The 22,331-nt window shown below is 36.3% G+C and overlaps 1 protein-coding gene across 2 annotated transcripts in view; it reads left to right on the forward strand.

The window, feature by feature from the left end:
* Window positions 1-22,331, forward strand: part of BARD1 (BRCA1 associated RING domain 1) — a 74,425-nt gene that overhangs the window by 31,154 nt on the left and 20,940 nt on the right. For both annotated transcript variants that reach the window (XM_036916369.2, XM_057503576.1), the window contains exons 5-7: window positions 6,666-6,746; window positions 9,628-9,800; window positions 19,273-19,378. In XM_036916369.2, coding sequence (XP_036772264.2) covers window positions 6,666-6,746; window positions 9,628-9,800; window positions 19,273-19,378 — 360 coding nt within the window. The remainder of the gene's footprint in view (window positions 1-6,665; window positions 6,747-9,627; window positions 9,801-19,272; window positions 19,379-22,331) is intronic.

Genomic DNA, 22,331 nt, shown 5'->3' on the forward strand with positions numbered 1-22,331 from the left:
TGCTAGGTATTATGTATCTTTTGAACAATTTGAATTTTCAGGTTTGCTCTGGTTACATTTTAGTTTGATTTTTGCAAAACGACTTAAAAAATCAAAGTATATTTTTTGTCCTCTTTGTATTTTATGTATGTATGTATATATGCATAATATATATGCACATAAGCTGTTACAGTAACAGTGTTAATTATACTTCATAGACACAATAATTATTTTTTGTTCATTTTTCTGACTGCATACATAAGAACTTATACATAAGAATGTAGGCTGCTTAAGTTTCTACATTTTGCTTTCTGATAATTATTTTCAGATCACCAGGCAAGCATCTGCTTACATTGGTAGAGAATTTTAAGAATAATTTATCTTTATTGTGAGGATGTCTAGGACCTAGAGTCTAGGCCATGGTTTGGCAAACTCTTAAAGGGGCAATTAAATATTTTCAGCTTTGCAGGTCATTTGTTTTCTACAACTATTTAACTCTGCTGTCTAGTGCAAAAGCAGCCATAGAGAATACATACACCAATAAAACTTTGCATACAAAAACAGGTGTCTGGCCCACAGGCCGCAGTTTGCCTACTCTTGGCTAAGGGCAAGGAAAAAAGCCACAGTAGTATTTTAAGAGAAAAAAAAATGGTGGCATAATGCTGTCTTGTGAATTTTCTCCATTGAATATTGCTTTATACAAATCTTGTTAGTTGTCAGTTTACCTGCAAAGTGTCTTAGAGTATTCATTTTGATTCTCTTGAACTTATCAAACACTATTATTGTTACCTGTTGGCAGATTCTGATACAGTACATTTAAGAAGAGCTAAGTGATTGCTATTGTGTTTAAAATCACTATTTAAGAATATTGTTCTCTTTTAAAAATTGGTTATGAGTTGAATGTATACCCCCCCACCCAGTTTGATTGTAATAGAACAAATATTTGGGAAAAAAAATGAATGGATTTGTCAGTATGTTTGTCTTTTTATAAATAGTATTCATTTCGTTTTCTACCCTGATTTTTTCACTTGCAGCTGGAATGAATAACCTGTGTGTATTAGACAACCAAATACTATAATTCTGCCGTCTTAACTTATGTTTTGTACCCACCTACTTCAGAAAAGGATTTAAGGTGGCTCTAAAGTTAAAACTACTAAAAGTGTAACGAGGAGCAGGGAAAGCGGAAAGAGTGACTGCAGCTGAATAGTGAGGGTAGATTCTATACCTTTTCAGGCAGTCAAACCAAATAAGGGAAGTAGGGTTTTTTTGGTTGTCTAAGTTAGATTTTTGTTGTTGTAGCTGTTTTTCCCATAAGTGTTTTGGTAGATGTGCAGTTTTCCACGCCCATGGTCCCTTTGGATTGAAGAGTGCATGGTTGCAGTGTGCATTCTGGGCTATGTGCTGAGAGCAGAGAACCCCATAGGAGTTTGACTGTCCTCTGGGACTAGTTAGCCTCCCTTGCTGCGGTTATGGCATTACAGAATTACGTCTGAACTTGATAACATTAGTAATGAAATTCTTTAACATCTTGCCCCAAACCTACCCGTGGGCATCTTTGTTAGTCATAACCTTTCTTTGCAGTTACCACCCTAGTGGAGGCTCCTTGTCTTTGCTTGCCCTTACCGCTTGTGTTGCCAGTTGCTGTCATAATAAATCAGTAGCTTAGTAGCCACAAATTTAGTGACCTAAAACAATGTAAATTAATTTTCTTATACTTCTGTGGGTCAGAAGGCTGGTTTGGGTTCCAGCAGACTAGTCAAGTGTGTCAGCCGTGTTACCGTCAGGAGGCTCTAAGGGAGAACTTTTTATTTGGGTTGTTGGAAGAAACTGCATAGCTCCTTGTAGTTGTAGGACTGAGATGCTGTTTCTTATCAGCTTTCATCTGAAGGCCTCTCTGTCTTAAAAGCCAGCAACCACAGGTGGAATCCTTCATCCCATCTTTCTGACCTAGCCCGGGAGGGCTTACTGCTCTTAAAGACTCAGGTGATTAGATTGAGACCATCTAAGTTCCCTTAATCACATTGCAAAGTCCCTTTTGTCACGTTAAAGTAACATTCACAAATTCTGGGGTTTAGGACACAGACATTTTTGGGAGTTGTATTCCTACCACACCACTGAAGCAGCTTCCTAGTTTCTTGCTCTGCCTCTTCTTCGTATTTCCTCTGTTCTCATCTGTATGACAGCCAGAGTGATCTGACCTAAGTCAGAATTTGTCATATCAGTAACTCCCTGGCCCACTTCAAAAAAAATCCACATGACCTCCTCATGGCCTGCAGGCCTGATGTGACCCCCCTCTTCAGGCTTCTACCCGAATGCCCCTCTTCCGAGACTCTTCCTGACTTACTGCAGTAGCAGGCTTTGCCGTACCTTTAGCTTGTTCCGTTTTTTTCCCTGTTAGTATTTCTTGACGTTATTATCTCTTTGTTTCTTATCTCTCTCTTTAGAAGAGAGCAAGAATTTTGTTATCTTCAGTATCTAGAACATTGCCTGGCATGTAACAGATTGGTCTTTGTTGAATAAATGAGATTTTTCCAATTAGTTATGGTCTGAACCCCATTCTTTTGTCACACTGAACTACAGCCTTATGAATTATTCAGGTACACTTTTTAGTGCTGCCAATACTTGGCACGTGTTCTTTTTCTCTACCTTTTTCTCTGCATTCTTCCCCTTTTCCCTTCTGGTCCTTTGTACCTAAACTTCAAAATCCATTTCCCATCCTACCTTATTAAGTATTTTTCACAATTCCCAGAGTTGGTTTCTTCTCTATAGTGACAGTCTTGGCATTCATATGCATTTAGCTTTCTGTTTGTTACCTGACTCCTCAGTCAGATTTTGTGGTTATCTGGAGTACATTCCTCATTGAAAATTTCATTTCAAAATATGAGTAATAACTTCACATTTCAAAAAGAATAGAAAAATTAAAAAGAAAAGAAAAAACAAAACAGTTTTTAAAAAAGTAAGAATTTTATAGAGGAAAGCCTCACTCCCTTTCTCCCCCAGCCATCCCATTGCTGACAAGCCCTTCTGCTAACTGCCTTTCTGACTTAGTTATATATCCTTTGTGAATTTCTTTCTATAAATAAAAGCAAATGCTTTCCATATTAGTACCCAGCTTTCTCTACATTTTTATAGCAGCATCCCTTTCTATGGATTTTCATTACTTGACTAGTCTCTTACTGATGGATGCCTGTTTGTTTACATTCTTTTGCTTTTATAAACAATCTAACTTTCATATACGGGCTGGTATATCTTTAGGAAAAAACCTAGAAATGGAACTTTTTGGTTAATTTAAGGCATCTGTTACCTTCTTTATCTTGATAACCTCATTTGGCAATAGAAGACTCTTATTAAATACCCAGACTGCCTAAATATTCAGGCTGCTTGAACATAGACAGCTATTGTATTATCAGTAGATACTATCTGTGTTATCAATTGTCAGATTTCTTTTTTCCCCTCAGAATCATGGGCTCCTAGGCCAACCAAGGATCTGGACATTCAACACCATTTGAATGCAAGCTGTACACAGGATTATTCTTGAGCTCTTCACTTATATTTTTATTTTATTACCACCTATGGAATTTCAAGCAGAATATTCATTAATATGGTGTCTGGGAGATTGTGAACATTCTCATTTAACCAGAAAAAAAGTTGAGATCCATTAGGTTCTCTTTATTCACTGTGTTTCTGTTTAAAAATGTTTGTCACCTCTAGTTAAAAGGTTACTGAGGCCATCATGTTATAAATTCAAGATTTTATGAGAAAGGGTTATGCCTAAATGGGAACTAAGATAAACACATTCTTCTTCTGATTTAATAATAATAATAAACTTAGTATTTAACATTCTCTAGACATGCAGAAAATTTTTGTTATTCTCTTATGTCACCTTGGCCTGAGAATTTGTAGGTGCTAAAATAAACCTTTCCAAAGTTCTCTAGCACAGATTCTTTAAGTGGTAAAAATTACTCATAATTTATGCCACAGCATAAATGTTTTATGAAATGGACAGATCACTTGAAGTTGGCATTCCGTGATATATTTGTGGTACAGACAATATTTTGAAGGCAACTCACAAGGCATGTACTTAATAAATGTGATGAGCATCTCCTGGGTAGAGAGAAATCCCCTGTGAGGAGTCTCTTTCAGGGTTGACTTTGTAATTCATTATACATTAAGGCAGTCATGTTATATTGTGTGTAAAGTCATGCTATTACAGATCCTTCATACTTCGCTTCCTGAAAAAGTAGCAGAAGACTCAAAAGCAAACTGGCATCTATGATATTTTCAGGATTTTAATTTCTAGAACACCTTTTGGAGTCAGTATCCATTTTCCCTCTGTCACCCACCACCTTTGTAGTAATAGAAACTTACAGTCATGATGACTAGATTGTCAAAATCATCTATGAATTTACTTTATTTCATTAAACTCTGACTAAGCAGTCAAGGAGTGTTTAATGTATTTTAGAGCTGCAGTCCAGGTGACTAAATTTTTTCCTAAATGACATCTATTTGCTAAAAGAAGAAGTTTAAGATACTGGTCAGTTCATTTACATGGAAAAGCTTAATCACTTGGGGTAAACTGTCAATGTTGTACTTAATTAAAATATCCTGTATTATTTCTATAAAGATATTTATTCTTATTAATTGTATTTTAGAAGAGGTAACCTTTATAATAAGGAAAAAGCTTTGTGTGCATGTGTTTTTGGAAAGTTAATTTATATGGCTGTAGCATGCACAAATATGTGAAGAATCTTTCCTTTGAATGAAAGGTTAGCAATAGTAAATTCAGTGAGACACACATGCTCCCTTATTTTCAGCCTTTAAGATATTATTAGAAAATGCCAAATCCATTTAATATTTCTTATAAGCCTTAGTAAATACTTTTCCTTAGATGATTTTTTTTTTTCCTTGCTGTGGATTAAGAAAATCTGTTACTCTTTTTAGTTGTGAGGAGCCTAAAAGTGAGTGCTTATTGCTCAGAAAATATTCTGAGAAGAAAGTAATTTAAAGAAATCAGAAGCAGAAGTTAATTTATTTCCTGGAAACGTCATATTGCTTCAGGTTTACCCAGTAATTGTGGACCCTATTTAATTATCATAATTTTATTTATGTGCATGACATTAAATTTACATAAGTAGAATGACGAAAATATGACAAACTTTTAAGTTCTAGGGATGAGAAAGCAGTTTGCAAATCAGCCATACATTTCGGGGAAGTCTAGGAGTGGAATGTTAACAGAAGACATCTTTGATAATAAGCGGTGACATGAAACAAAAATATCACACTGTCTAGCAACCTTACAAGAGCTTCTGCTTTTTTAGTCTCTAAATGATCACTTCTATACCTATGTGACTCTATTCCTGTGTGACTTCCATGTGGCTCTTCCAGTCCACAATTGTGTTTATGTAATTCTGTGAGCCTCTTTAGGTTAACCTGTTTTTGTGATTACCTTATATAATTAGAATGGAGACATGTTTAATGCTTTGTGTACTTTTTGTGGATATTTTCATGTTGAAAGGAATTCATGTGATTCTGGCATTTCATCTGCCCCAGTATTCATGGAATTGTTTTAAGAAATTGAAATTTGTATCTTGACAGATGTTCCAAAGCTCATTTGGAACTGGCTTGAATAAAGAGCAAAATTTGTTAAATACATGTTAACTTGTACTAGAAGTAGAGAATTGTACCCCTAAGGAACTATGGGGAAATGTTCCAATTTTGAAATATTAGTAATACTTATTTTTTAGATCCATTAAATATCTTAGGTCTTTTTGTTCATTTAGGAACATTATGTTGTATATAGATTTACTTATTTATTCAATCATTCACTTTAGAAAACAAAGTAAGCTATCATCTTAAGATTTGATGTATTTGAGAGGTAATCCAAAACAATCATATAAAAGAAAATGTTACCTTTTTAAGTGGACTTAGTAACATTTACATTATTAAACCAATAGAGGGAAAAAAATCCCATTTCAGAAGACTATTGGGGCTGGGAATGGGAGGGGAGAGATTACCTTCTCTCTAACGAAGCGCTTCACAAAACAATTAAAACAACATTGTCTGTCATATGTAACTTCAGCCATATATAACTTGTATTTATTCAGCCTTTTTCAGCATAACACTGTCAGTTATTTTTGGAGAAAATAAACCTTGCTTCTGACTAGAGAAACTTCTTTGAGCAAATAAGGTGAATATAAACTAAATTAGTATATTAAGTATAAATAGAATAACTGCCAGTCATCCGACAACAGTTTTTGGCAGTTGTAACTGGTTTCTCTGAGCAGCTTTCTTAGCTTTAATTTTGTTTTAGATAATACTTAAACCATTTTTATGTGTGCTCAACAAGGATGTTTTTCACAAGTAAAATGATCACTTTAAGAAACTTCATCATGATCAGGTGATCTTTGGCTCGTGTCCTTTGTTTAGTGATTTGAAATAAATTTGATATGGGTAGCTAATAGAGATTTTGTACTGAATATTCAGGGACTTTATGACTAGGTTCCTTAGTACCATTCATACATTACATAGCTTATTGTTTCTTAATTCATGAGCAACAGGCATAAGAGAGAAGATTTGTTTTGTTTTGCCTTGATGAAGATAGGATCTTATTGAAAAATCCAAAAATCTCAATATCTTCTTCTATTGATTATTTTTTATTTCTTTTTATTTTTTCATTGTCCTACTAGGGCGACATACCTTCTGTGGAATACCTCTTACAGAATGGAAGCGATCCAAATGTTAAAGACCATGCTGGATGGACACCACTGGTAGTTCTCTATTTATTTTCTTTCTCATTCTGTTTATATTTTATAGCTATCATAGTTTATAGTTATGTGGCTGCCTGTATTATCATCTTCTGCCATATATACTTTCTTTTTTTAATCTGAAGAACTTACAGTTTCACCAGGTAAGATAAATGATTACTTTTCATCTCGCTTTTCAGTTGTGGCAGGCAAGAAACTGGCTACCTTTTGACTGACTACCTTTCGATTTAGGAATCCAGTTACACTATATTACTGGGTGTAGCTAGTGTGTTGAGGTAACTACTACAACTGATACCAGACTCCATCCTGCAGCATTGCATGTCATTGGAATAATTTCTTGGAACAAAGAAAGGTCAGAGGAACTGGGTATAGGAATATATCGTATGGCAGTGATTCTGGATTGACTGTAGCTTCACTTGTACCCTGCCCAGCTGCAAATATATGGAAGCAGTAGAAATCTTGGCTTACATTAAACATTTTTTAAAGTCCTTATTATTAATAAATGCAGCTTAAAGTATAGTAAGGAAAAAGAATGGCACAAACAAACGGGCACAAATGCTATATGGGCTAATTACATTAGGACAGTAAGTGTGCAATGTGAATGCAGCTGAAGTGTCAACAAATGAGGTACGTGGACTGGAAATTCCAAGTTGGGAAATTCTCTTCAGGCCAGGTGCAGAAATGGTTTAAAGCTGTACATGAATTGACTTCTTGCCAAATTGTTAAGCTGGGATGACTTAGCCTGGATTGTGTTCGTGTTGTTTTGACTCCACAGGCTAGCTAACCTTTTTAAAAGAAAGTTAGTTTCTTTTTTCTTTTTTAAACTTTTTTATCATTAATCTACAATTACATGAAGGACATTATGTTTACTAGGCTCCCCCCTTCACCAAGTCCCCCCCACATCCCCGTTCATAGTCACTGTCCTTCAACATAGTAAGATGCTGTAAAATCTCTACTTGTCTTCTCTGTGTTGCACAGCCCTCCCCGTGCCCCCCCCCCACACTATACCTGCTAATCGTAATGCCCCCTTTCTTTTCTTCCCGCCCTTATCCCTCCCTCCCCTCCCATCGTCCCCAGTCCCTTTCCCTTTGGTAACTATTAGTCCATTCTTGGGTTCTGTGCTTCTGCTGCTGTTTTGTTCCCTCAGTTTTCTTTTGTTCTTATACTCCACATATGAGTGAAATCATTTGGTGCTTGTCTTTCTCTGCCTGGCTTATTTCACTGAGCATAATACCCTCTGGCTTCATCCATGTTGTTGCGAATGGTAGGATTTGTTTTTTTCTTATGGCTGAGTAATATTCCATTGTGTATATGTACCACATCTTCTTTATCCATTCATCTTTATCCATTCATCTACTGATGGACATTTAGGTTGCTTCCATATCTTGGCTATTGTAAATAGTCCAGCAATAAACATAGGGGTGCATCTGTCTTTTTCAAACTGGAGTGCTGCATCCTTAGGGTAAATTCCTAGAAGTGGAATTCCTGGGTCAAATGGTATTTCTATTTTGAGCATTTTGAGGAACCTCCATACTGCTTTCCATAATGGTTGAACTAATTTACATTCCCACCAGCAGTGTAGGAGGGTTCCCCTTTCTCCACAACCTCGCCAACATTTGTAGTTGTTTGTCTTTTGGATGGTAGCCATCCTTACTGGTGTGAGATGATATCTCATTGTGGTTTTAATTTGCATTTCTCTGATGACAAGCGATGTGGAGCATCTTTTCATGTGTCTGTTGGCTATCTGAATTTCTTCTTTAGAGAATTGTCTATTCAGCTCCTCTGCCCATTTTTTAATTGGATTATTTGCTTTTTGTTTGTTGAGGTGTGTGAGCTCTTTATATATTTTGGATGTCAACCCTTTATCGGATCTGTCATTTTCGAATATATTCTCCCATACTGTAGGATACCTTTTTGTTGTATTGATGGTGTCCTTTGCTGTACAGAATCTTTTCAGCTTAATATAGTCCCATTTGTTCATTTTTGTGTTTGTTTCCCTTGCCCGGGGAGATATGTTCAAGAAGAGGTCACTCATGTTTATGTCTAAGAGATATAATTTTTTTTTTTAAGGTACTAAGGCTAATTGTAGTAAAGGTTAGTGAGTGATTGATTAAAAGATCTGGTTCCTGTTTTCAATTCCTTTCTCCTAGAAATAGATCTACAGATACTTAATGTTGTATTGCCTATTATGAATTGATGTACTTATAAAGCACAGTATGTTAACAACAGTCTAATAGAAAGATTTGCATGTGAGGCATCTTTGAACATTCCATTGTTACCAATTAGGTCATTCATTTAGTAAGCTCCTTTGGAGCACCTACTTCATATTATTTCTGTTATCGTTGATAGCAGTTGTACAGTAATCTGTAGTTTCAGCAACCGAGAGAGGCTTGTCTTTTTTAAATACTGTCTCTACAATATTCATTTTGTTGGGTGGCTATTTATATGAGCAGGTGTACCACTTAGCTTATGGACTAAGCACCTGAATTTCAGTTTTTGTGTGTGATTTGGTTGTTAAATAGTTTCAAAGGTTTTTTTTCCTTTGTTTTTTTTAAATTTCTTATAGTATAGAACAGTTTAGGACCTACAGTTGGTTTAAGTGCATTTTCTTAACAGTAAAAGATTTCTTGACCCAAGGCTCAAATGAGTAAAATCTTTTTCCATGAATTGAGTAGATCTTGGTTAACCATGTTTTTTATCACAAAGATTACTAGCTGTGGCTTCTATTCTGTCAACAACTTATAGTTTGTATGAGTATTTAGATAAGAACCTAACTGACTGGGGCTCACATGTATTTTTCTAAAGTGTCATTTTCTTATGATATGATATTTTCCATCGTTCTTCCTCATCACTATTCTGACTCCTTTCCTTTTTGTCTTATTAGCATGAAGCCTGCAATCACGGGCACCTGGAGGTAGTGGAATTGCTGCTCAAGCACAAGGCATTGGTGAACACCCCTGGGTACCAGAATGACTCACCACTTCATGATGCGGCCAAGAATGGGCACGTGGATATTGTCAAGCTGTTACTTTCCTATAGAGCCTCCAGGAACGCAGTGTAAGTAGTGCAACTTAAAAACTGTTTTTTTAGGATTTGTATTCCTGAGTCCAGGTCTGTGCTGGAGCAAAAACTTTTATACCCAAGTCGATGGCCTTTTTTCTTGTCTTTCACAATTGCCATGGGACGTGACCATTATATTCTGGATTTAGAGTCTGTCATTTGTTCCATTTTCCTTAATGGCACTTATGTAGTTGAGGAGGATTTGCTGTTTTAATTTAAAAAGAATTGTCAAATTAATTTTGGAAGCTTGGAATAGCTGGATAAATGCACTCTAGTTTTTAGATGATTTGTACTTAATAGTAAGAAGTAGAAGCATAGAAATAACTATTCTGTATGCTTCCCGATTTTTCAGCATTGTTTCAAATGTTCTGTTCCTTGTATGGTTTTCTCTGTATTTAGTATAACAACAGTTAAAATACGTATGAATTCAAATGTTGGGCAAGTGAAGTAGAATTATTTCTTATATTTCACATCAACCAAATGAAGCTCTATGTAAATTGTTTAGCAATGTCAGCACAGAGATGCATTAGTGAATGCTGGCGGCTGCCTTTGAAAATTGCTGTTGTCAAGAGTGTCACAAGCAAATGCTCTACGTGGATTTTGTATCTTTAATCTATAACTTGGTTCATGTCTCCCTATATATAATTTTACTCTTTTCAGTTAATGAGGTAGAAAAGGCAAGAATTGCCTCTGTACCCCCATTGCCTCTATAGGTTTGGAAGGAACATACAAAAGTCAGGCTACTCTGGTTACAGAGGCAAATAGGAATTACAAAAGGCAGAGCTTCTAGGTTGTAATTTTTTATAGATAACCATATAATGTAATTGAAAAACAAATTAATAATGTAGGAATGTACCATACCTTGGTGCTGTTAGTTTCAGAAAGTGTGTCTAATATCCTTTATTTCCTATCACATGTGATGAGATAGTTGCAATAAGCTCAAGGGACACATTTTCTTCTGTTTTTTAGTTTTCTGGTTTTTTATATACACACACACATTCACACTCTCAAAACACACACTATGTTAGGTCTATAACTAACAGATATGACCCTCTGTGGGTATAGCAAGCCACTTGATAAAGCAAATGGTTGCTTGGGTCAGGTGAAACTGAATAGTTACCTTAAATCAGCCGTGACTCCTCTAATGAATGGAGCGCTGGTCAGGGCGTTGGGGAATCTAGCTTTTATTTGTGACTCCATTATTGACTTTATAGCCTCAGGCAGGTTAATTTCTGTGCCTTGCTGTCCTCACCTGTAAAACATGGGTGAAGCCTGCGGCTTCTCTATTTCTTCAGAGCACAGTGAGGATTAATGAGCCAAAATACAGGGCCTGTCTTGTGGTTTGTACACCATGATTCTTCACTACACTGTGAACTTACTAATATACAAAGTGTGGGCATGAGACAGTGAGCAAGTCTGCCTCTGTGGGTTCCTTCTCAGATAGATGTGTTGTTTTAAATAGTCTTACCTAGTGACGTGGCAGATTTGGGCATGTGCATAGGCCAGCAGTGCCCAATAGATCTTTCTGCAGTGACGGAAATGCCCTTTATCTGTGCTGGGCACTCAGTAGCCACCAGCCACCTCTTCCTATTGAACACTTGAAATGTGGCTATTGCTAGTGAGGCACTAAATTTTAAAATGTATTTTACTTTGATGAATTTAAATAACCACATATACCAAGTGGCTGCCGCATTGAACAGCTGATTGCTAACAACAGTGGGGAAGGAGGGTTTATGGTGAATGAGTTTGGAAATAGTGCTGGGGAGAGGATAGTAATGCAACTAAAGGACAAATGCAGGGGTAGGTCTACTCTGGGGTGTAATAGTGTGGTAGCTGTTTCCAAACAGTTATTCCTTCTTTTCCAAACTGTTGGTCATCACACTCAAGTATTTGCTCTGTTTTTTGCTTTCTGTTTTATTTTGTAGTAGTTGTCTTTCACCTGATTGGCCTTACCAGTTACATAGCTGTTCTCCTTCTTTTCAGATAGCTTTTCTGTAATTCGCTCCCCATATTGCAGTCCAAGAGTTTTTAAAAAATAACAAGCCTGGTTAAATTACTTACTGGCTGAAAACCCTTCACTGGCACCTTATCTTAATGTTTTTAAAATAAGTCAAACTTCACACATGGCTTGTTGGGTGCTGGAGGGTCCAGTGCTACTTGTCTTCCCACACTTTTGCCTGTTTCCCTTTCCCTCCAGTATTTTTTGCACAGTCTTTCTAAATATTTATTTCTTAAAATGTGCCAGGCTGTTTTGCCTCCTACCCTTTAAGCTTGCTTTCCCTTTGTCTGCAGTATTCTCACTCTTTGGGTTTCATCTCAGGCATCTTTTCCTTTTGGCTGCTTTTCCTGATTCCTTTGTCTGAATGGGGGGGGTTCTGCCAGTCATGGATCTTAGGTCGTAGTGAGCTGGCTGCTGCTTACTCACCCCTTGTTCAGTGGTACACTCTGGGCACCGGAGTTGTGCCAGGTCTCCCAGGGTCAGCCAAGTGCCTACCATAGTCTGTTCCCACACTTACTTGTAGGATGAACTAGTGACCAGTCGAATGCATGAAATGATGATATATTTTTCTTCTCTTTTCATAAAGGATCAGATGAGTTGAAAAGAGAGATTGCCTCTCTTTGCTTCCAACTTTGCTATGAGTATGAAGAGAATGTCGCGTCTTTTCTAGTGTAAACTAGTTCCTAGTAGGTGTTAGTGAGCGACGTGTGCTCCCTGGGCAGAATTCTTAGTCTCTTGCCCATTGGGAATCCATAGTATGTTACCTTTTGTGGGATCATGTCTACCCAAATTAACTCATATAGCCTTCAAGTGTTAAGAACTCTTTTTATTCCTGCCAATATTCTGTGTATTGTCTTAAGAGTTAAAAACTGACAGTTGAGAAGAGATGAAATTCATTCCTGTGTCTTCTATTCATTAAGGGGAGCAGGGAAAGGGGAACAGTAGTGGGGTTCTCACTGCTCTTTTTCTTCTTTTTTTTTTTGGCCTGAAGCTCTTGTTCTTTTTAAGCTGTTAATATTTCAGACTGGATCTGAGTTGGCAAGCTTGGTTTCTTTTTTCCTTTGCTTATTTTATCTTACAATTAATGGAACTCTTCTCTCAATAACCAGGACTGGACTCTTTCCATCCCTGGAAAAACGAAGGAGGGTAGGAACCAGAAAGGGCAAAAGCTATTCTTCTGTCCCACCTTCTTTAGGGTTTGGTACTTTGACTAATTGAAATTGTAGATAAGTAGGGTCCTTCTGTTTGTTATGAATTTCTAAATGGCCTCTTTTGGCTCTAGAACAGACTTTTGGCACTCTTCATTACCTCAAGGTTGAAGTCTTTTTGCTTAGATGCCTTCCTTTCCTGCATCTCCAATGAAATCCTATTTTCTCATGCTCTGTCACTGCTCCCTTCCCTTCCTCCTCTCCCCAGTTTTATCTGCTGCACGTATTCTTGTAGGAGTAAGCAGTTACATCACTGATTAAAGGACAGTGTGATTCATGCTTTCATAGATCAGTGCCCAGGGCTCTGTGAACATCTAGACTAGAGGCTGTAAATACAACTAGAGGAAGTCATGAAAGGCTTTCTAGAGGAAGAAACACTGTAACTGAATTTTGAAGAAAAAGAATAGAAGGATGGGCTTTTCAGAAAGGATAATGGATACACTAAAGCACTAAGGCCAGGCATCCATTCAGTTCTAGGAACTTCTATTAATGATATAAGACTGAAATGAAAAGGAGGAGATAAGTGGCCAAAGAGAATGGGCAGAAGCAGTGAAAGGCCTTATGTGCTGAGTTCAAATTTGAAGTGAATGAAAACTTCCTCCTGTACGCGGGGCAGGGAGCTCGGGGAGGCGTGTCCAGTGCTTCAGGGGAGGAGGGACAAGAGTCTACACCAAAGCCGCGACAGTGGCTGTGGGAGACAGAGTGGGAAAGTAGCTATTTTTATCAATTTATTCCTTCACATTGAATCTGATGTACTGTGCTAAGTTTTAAAAATATCCTATTAGGATTTTGAAGGAAATACATAAATTGAAGTATATAGGTTATATTAGATTTAATAAAGTTGATTTCTCACTGAGGAACATGATATTTCTCCATTTATTTAAGCCTTCTGTTATACATGTTAGTAAAGTTTTTATCTGTGTGTGTGTATATGTACATGCACCTGTTTACTGAGATTATTCTAGGTATTTGATTTATTTCCCTGGTGAATTGGGTGTTCTATTAATAAATATAATTTGATATTCCTGAAATATAGGAAAGCTGTTGATTTTAGTACATTTCTTTTATATCTAGCCAACACCTAATTCTAAGGATCTAATTATCATTTATTAACTTCCATTTCTTACTGCATTTGTCAGTTTCCAGAACAGTGTTATAAAATAATAGTGATAGTTGGCGTGCTTGTTTTAGTCTCATTTTAAAAAAATATTGACTATAGATTTATAGTCAATATTAAAATCAGTATTAAAGTAATCATTTCTAGTTATTTTATGATTTTTTAACTAGACTGTATTTTATTTTATTAAATGGTTTTCAGCTTATACTGAGGTAATCTTCTTGCCTGTTGATGTCATTAGTAAATTTTTAAATATTAAGCCATGTTACATTACTGGGAAAAACTTACTGCATTATTCTTTAAACAAATACGTTATATCAGTTTGCTAGGGTTTTATTTAGGATTTTGCACTTATAACTATAAGTTGGAATGATTTTTGGTTTTATCTTTAATTTTTTGCCCTCAGATTTTGATATTAAAATTATACTCATGGCTTCTTAAAGGTAATCAAGGATGCTTTCCATCTTCTCTAGTCTCTGGAACAAGAATGGTGTTATGGTGTTATCTTTCAGAAATAAACTCCCCCCACCACACCTGGCACAACACTATTTTGATAATTTGTGTATTGTATAATATTTGGAGATCTCTTTAGTTCTGTTAACTAGTAATTATCAATCTGCTTGTCATGAACTATAGGCATAAGGAAGTGATGTTAATGGAGCTCCTGTTGAAAGTGTGTTTTATAAAAGACCTATGTCCTCACCTCAAATGTACCTTGTTTTTACTCAACATGTTAAGTTTTGGTTGACTTTGTACTCTTTTTGCTACTGTAAAAATTATAATTTGAATTATTTCAATTGGGAATGAAGTAATCTTATAGAGAGCAGTAAAAATTTTTATAACTTAGCTCTGGGAAAGAGGAAAACTTGAGACAGATTATCCTGCCCTAGTGTTGTTCATTGATGTCTTTAGAAGAGAGGAAAGCTTGTATATACAAAGGCTGTGAGGTCCAGGTTAGAAAGTTCTTATTCTGGTATTAAGCTGTCATGAATGGTACTAACACCAATGACTTTAAATATTAGAGAGAAGTCTCAAAAACTATCTTTTCAGCAGTATTTATAAAATGTAAAGATAACAGCCTTTTTATAGCCCTGGAGGTTGGGAGAGTTAACAGCTCAGAACTATAACTAGGCATGGAATGTTTATGGTAGACCAGACATAGGAAAAGAAAGAATGGAATATTATTTACTGCAAAGCCAAGTGAATTTGAAAGCATCTCATTGAATACCAGTAGAGGGAAAATTTGAAACCTTGTAAGACAAGGCATCATAACTAGGAATTAACCACATACAATACTAATTTAAAATATCACTATAATCTTTATTTGCTATCTTCATTATTTAATTGAAAAAACAGATTTTCATAGAGGCTATGATCTTAAAGTATGGATTTTACTACTGTAAGATTTTTGGGCCTAAAGATTTATGATTATGGAGGGAGTTATGTGTATAGTAGGGCATATTTCTACTTGAGATTTATCTGTTTTGATTTAATTTTAATATCCTAACATCTTGCTTTTTTTAAAGTCACATTTTACTTAGAATACTTAATATGCTTTGAGTTTTTACTCTGGAAACTGGCATTTTTAAAATGCATATTGCATTAACATACATTATTAATTCATTTAATTCTGAATTTACTTGTGTTTTGCATGAAAAACTTACCTCTTATGAGCTAAAATAAGCATCCATTACCCAATAAGGAAAATTAGTTCTATTTTAACCTCAGATAATGAGAAAAAAGTTTCATATCTTCTATACTTTGTTGCCTGAGAATATGTTAGTAACTGTCCAAAACCTCATTGGCTATCCTTCCTCCCCACTGCTGCCTTTGCATCCCACTGTGAACCTAAAACAAAAGCTTTTCCAGTTACAGCAGAACCATTTTAAGTGTGTGGAGAATAGCATACACTTTTTTTCTTAAATAGATATATAGAGTTTAGGATTTGGTACTTGTCCACCAATAACAGTTTTCCTTGCAGGGATGTAGAATTCTTAATTAGAAAATATCTTATGAACCATTGGACCCATTAATTGCCCCACTGTCCTAGTTAATTAAAAAAAATTAATTCCCTATAACAGATAAATTAAGTTTTATAACTTTAAAAAATGTTGCTTTTTAAATTTCTTCGCATTTTCCTGTTTCACAGCAAGCCAAGTGACTCGAAAAATTAAAATCTGTGTGTTTGCAGTTTAATCATTGTTCGTAAAGGATTTCATTCATGGACTATCTTGGTATCCTGTCATACGTGATAGGTTTAGCATTAGTAAAAATGTCTTTTTGCGTGTATGTTTGGGATTGATGATCTCTGTGTGCAAGTGCAAGTTAAAATTTGCCCGTCTCTTCTCCCCTTTTACTGGTGTTGAAACTCATCTTGGATATAGTTGTAGGCAATTCTACCATATTCTTTAGGAGAAAAGGTCATTAAAGGGTTTTTCTCTCTTCTGAACTCTACCTTTGCAGTGAAGCTGAAATGTTAAGCACCATAGCTTAACACTTTAATAAGAACTTCCTTTTCATCAGTCTTAGTAAATCAAAAAAGATTCCTAATGAGGAAAAATTACGTTCTTCAACTAATAGTAAGTCACATTGATAGTCCCTTATGCATGTGACATGTCACTGTTTCTCCATGTAATATCTATTTTTTAAAAAGAGAATAAATTTAATTATGTAAATTTTAAACTCATTTTTTACATAAGTCTGAAAGCAAAATATTAGTCCATTCAAATATATCATTTTAGGGAAAAAAAGTTATCTGACTTTTTCGTGGCCACATAATAAAGGCAGAATATTACATACACCCCATTTTCTCTTGCTGTGATTTTTTGAAGGTGCCACATAGAAATTTGTATCTAATTGCAAATTCCGATGGTCCACAATAAAGCAGAAACATGACAGGATTTCACAGGCTCCATCTCCCATGGTGCTGAACTGAGGTTTAACCGATTATCTTTTCAATCTGTAGTGTTTGTAATGTGCCATTCTCCAGTGTATTAACAATACAGGAGGGCTAAGAGATTAGTGAATTGTGTATAAGCAGAAGTTGTCCATAATCCAAGTGGAGAGACTGAATGTTTAAAGACCTTATGAGATAGTAAGCTTTGTGTAGTAAGGATTCTAAATGTAAATTAGAATCCTTCTAGTCCTTTTATGAAGCAGTTCTTTAGTAAAACCATCTGACTTGTTCAGACCAATTTTTTTTTTTTTGGCAATTTTTTGTTTAAAGTCCCCACTAGCTGAGAGCGGGAAGTACTTTCATTAACAGTTTTCCATGTCACAGTGAACTTCTGTTTGTATTTGTGTAAAATAACTATGCTACAGTTCCTGTGCATTACAGTGCACTTGTTTGGGTTGTTGAATTTTATTTTCTTTGAAGTGAAAAGCCTATGTTTGTGTTTTTCAAAAAGTCCTTATGTGTGCAGTGATGTTTCGATGGCATATAATGTGACGTATTTTTTTATTGTTCATTGTGCAGTTTGTGGTTTAAGAGTTAGAATATTGATTCTTCAACTCAGATTTCTACTTTCTGTTTGTCATGCTACAGAATATGTGTGTGAGGAGATTGTGTATTTGGTACATGGTGGGCATACTGATTTAGAGAATCAAATCAGTTGAGAAGTATCAAGTATAGTGGATGAAATCCGCTGCCTTTTGAAGTAAGCTGAGATTGCCTGCTCTGAATGTATGGGAATTGGGAAGAACCAAATTCGAGCACAGTGACTTGTCACTTTGTTGTAAATCAGAAAGTTGAAACACAATTGACTGTATTATACCTTGACTGGAGAAAGACTTGCCTGAGGAAGGGCACACAGTATTGGACTTGAGCCTAAAGGGGAATATGAGAATTTATCACTGTTTACCTGGCGTCATCCCAGGAAAAAAGAGTGACTGAACCTGACAGTCATAAATGACAGTGCTTAGAGAAACATTTGCTGTAGTTCACTTCTTAATACACTTGCTAGCTTTTCCAGCTACGTCACCAAAACAGCTTTCTTCTCCATCATTAATGACCGTGCCTTTAACCCCAGTTGATGCTTATATATCCCTCATCTATATGCCTTCCATGTAGCATCATACAGAGTTGATACCTTCCTCCTTTGTCCTTCCCTATTGGTTCACTCCATTGCCTTTTAGATCTTTTTCTGTACATTTACTACAACTTTAAAACCTGATTTTGTACCATGTTTAACATTTTATATCCTGTTCAACACATTGCATTTTCACTTAATGGCCAGTATATGGATATACCATAATCTTAAAATCCATTAAAGATCATAAAAGAAACACTTATTTTAGAAAACTTTCTGCCATTGTAAAATATATGTAATCATTTTGAAACCGTGTGTAAGAAAGTGAAATAGTAGGCAAAGGCCATATAGTTTTTATAATTCACTTATAATTGAAAGTCTGATGATGGACAATATCGAATATTATTGGTGTGAATGAGGAAAACACAACTTCAGTCAAGTCATTAGAAGCTTCCTGTCTTCACTTTCTCATCTGTGAAATAAGAGTTGTATGTTCTGTGTCTCTGAATCTCTTCAGTGTGCATGTTGGGAAGACTGCATCAGCTTGTTTTCTGAACCACACCTGCCTGTGCTGTGATTGCTGTAATAATGGTGCACAGACATTAAAATTAATTCTAGAAGGGCTGTGTTCACTACTTCATAAAATTGTCATATAGCATAGTTTTCTTTCTGGTGGATCTAAATGCCTATCCTGTGAATTTACCTAATTTCACTATTTGTTTATATAGACTGCAGAACCTATAATAGCTACAGTAGATGATTTTCATTTGAATTTGGAAGCAGCTCACCATAGTGATTAATGATTATGAAGCTGTATTTTCAAATGAGAATACAGAACAATGTAGAGTTTTGAAAAAAATTCACATGTAAGTAACTATATGTTCAATTAAAAATGCTCCCTGTAATGGTCTGGTCTCAAACTGAAATTTCACATCTTTTTTCCTTTGAATTCAGCAGCTTGTGACATTTGATCCTTATGCGGTGTGTGAATTCTGAGTCATTTATTTGAGTGTAAATTGTGTATTATTAAGGAAGTTGAAAAAATCATGCATCCGTTTAGTTAAGAATCAAGTCACACATTTCATTTACTTAAACCCATCTGTACTTATTTTACCAGTAACATATTTGGTTTGCGGCCTGTGGATTATGCAAACAATGAAAATATGAAATCGCTATTGCTGCTACCAGAGAATGAATCATCATCAACTAGCCACTGCCCAGTAGTAAGTATGGATTTAGCTTTGGGAAATTTATATCTTTTATTGAAATTGCTTGTGAAAGGAACATAATGGAAAAATTTCCAGTTAGCAAATTGCGTTCAGTTACCAAACAGTTATTGGGCACTTCCTGTGTATTAGTTACTGTTAGGCTGCACTTTAGGCAGCATTCATACAGCAGTGAGAATGAAAGATAGAACTCTTACTCTCCAGGAGCTTACATTCTAGTGAGAAACAGGAAAGAGATGGACTGTAAATATATATAATAAATTTATATAATATTAATAATTCCAGAGACTTACAAATGAGTGTTTTGATGAAGATTTTGTAGACTATAATTGGAGGTTGAGGGCTCCAGGAAAGGCTCTGCGTTGGGGTCATTGAGGAGAGCCTTTAAAGAACTGATACTTGATTTCAAACCTTTTGGTGACAAGGAGGCATCCAGGTGATTGTCTGAGAGACAAGGGTTCCAAGCAGAGAACAGCAAACATAGGCACCTCAGTGGATGAGGTTGGCGTGTATGAAGGCTATAGAGAAGGTCCTTATTACTGGCAACCAGCTAGTATCTAAGAATAATGGGAGACCATCAGAATGGTTTAAGGCAAGGGAATGACATGATCTGATTTATGCTTTAGGAAATTTACTCTGGCTGCTAGGTGATGAAGAGACTATGGGATGTGGGCAAGAGTGGAAGCAGGGAGATCACGTAGGACTGTTTCACTGTGACAGGGTAGAGGTTCTGTGATGACCTGGATTAAGGTAAATAGCTGTGGAAATGAGAAGTAATGAGGTTAGGGATATATTTTTTGAATTAATGCCAACAGAACTTTCTGATGGAATATATATCAAGTGTGAAGAAAGAGTAGAATTAGTATGACTTTAGCAATGGAGTGAGTAGATTGTGGCACCATTTCTTGTCTTGGGGAAAGAAATCTACAGGTCTTTTTGCCAATTTTATGTCTGTAAGGCAGCAAATGGAGATGTTGGACAGACAGCTGGATGAACGAGTCTGTAGCTTAGGAGACAGTTATAAACCAGAGATGGGGTGGAAAGAATGCTGATTCCTTAGGAACCTGTAGTTTAGTGGGGAATATAGATGTAAAACATTCATTATACATTGTAATAAATTTATAATAGAAGCCATAAAAGTGTGCAGTAGAATCAGAGAAGGAATGAGCTGTCTTCAGGAGGATTAGAGCTTCACAGAGAAGATGACAGGGAAGGTGTCCTAAGTTTTTAAAAGAAAAAGTTTTAGCTAAGTATCTAATAGAATGTTACTGGCTACAAATAACAGAAAACTTTTCCTCAAATACTTAAAAGACAGTGTATTATCTTATGTAAAGATAATCCTAACATACGATACTTTCTTTCTGGTTAGTTGATCAATTCAGTGGCTGCACCAAAGACCCAGATTCTGTTTTTCTGCTTTGCTGTCCTCAGCTTGGTGGCTTTGCCCTCCCTAACCTCCTCTGAGTGGCTTTAGGAAGAACCACCACAGTTCCAGATGTGACCGTGTCCAGCATTAAAAGAAGGACTAAAACCTTTCCCTGAAGCATTCTGTGGGGCTTCCCCCTATGTTGTTGGTCAGAACTGGTCACACAGTTGATTTTGACATACCTTGTAGTTAAAGGTAGTGTTTAGTCTTTGAACAAAATTAGGATTCTGTTAGTGTGGAGGAAGGGAGGAATGCATTTTGAGTGGACAGTGAACATTAGCCGTCGCAATCAAGTATACACAGTGGGGATAGCAGTCCAAATCTAAGGAACCACTGTTCGGAGACAAGGAGGCCTAAAGGACCTTAGAAATGTGAACAACCAGTGTAAGATGAGTATAGGATGCACTAAGAGGAATTAGAGGTGAAGAGCTAGGTTGGGATTGGATTGTGAAAGGCCTTGACTTCCCTGAGGAGGAATTAATGGGGCACCCTCAGTGTGTTTTTAAATGGAATAGGATCGAGTAGGAGATAGGTAGTAGTGGACTGAGGCTGAAGACTGGTTAGGCTGTAGGAGTAGAGCCCAGGTATGGAACAGTGGGGACTGGATCTGCAGTGGGTAGTAGTTATGTGGGCATGGAGAGAGGGGGGATTTAGAGAGGAGGGACGGTGGACTCACTGTACCTTAACAACTGCTTGGATCAGGGAATATGAGAGAAAGGGATGAGTGGAGGTCTAGGACCATTCAGAGAAGACTTTTTCTCTAGTAAGGGCAGAAGAGTGGGATTGATGCCATTGCTTAAGGTGAGGAGGTAATGAAGGTATTTGGGACTTGATGTGGTTATAGGTGCTATCACAAGGGAGTTACCTTTTTCTTTTGAAAATGCGTATCTCCTGCTCTTGACTTTGGCCTTTTTTAAGTGTGCCCCAAGCTGTAGGTTTTGTCATGAACTGGAAGAGAACTAGAAATCAGTGTAATTTTCTCATTTTGCAGTAAAAAAAGCTGAGGCATGGTGTGATTTGCTCAGTGTTAATCAGCCATAAATAATCTTTAAAAATTTTTTGAATGGCTCAGTTACAACTCAAATTTCATAAATCTCAGGTCAGTACTCATTCAGTCCCACCATATTTAATAACTGTAAACTGGCGCTTATTCATTTGGACTTGAACTCTCCTGGCAAAACATAGCATAACTAAGTTGCCATTTTCCAGTGTTCCTTTTATGTGAAAGCTGGAGAAAGATTATTTTAAATGTGTCAAAAATAAAGATATCTTTATGGTATTCTTCAAGTCTGAGGATGGCAGTGCCCTTCAGAGGAGAGGAAAGTGATTATCTCAATTCTACTGTCAGTTGCTGTGTGTCCTCATTAAATGTAAGGAACCTATACTTTCTGCGCGTCATGTGGACATGGCCTGTGAGTATTATTTACTAGGTTAATGGTGGATACTTAGCTAAGGAAAAGATAATGAATGATAACCAGTCCTAAACTGAAAGGGTTGTTTCTTTCTGGGATCTGCCTTCCGCCA

The sequence above is a fragment of the Manis pentadactyla genome, chromosome 6 (assembly GCF_030020395.1).
Source record: "Manis pentadactyla isolate mManPen7 chromosome 6, mManPen7.hap1, whole genome shotgun sequence".
Taxonomy (NCBI): domain Eukaryota; kingdom Metazoa; phylum Chordata; class Mammalia; order Pholidota; family Manidae; genus Manis; species Manis pentadactyla.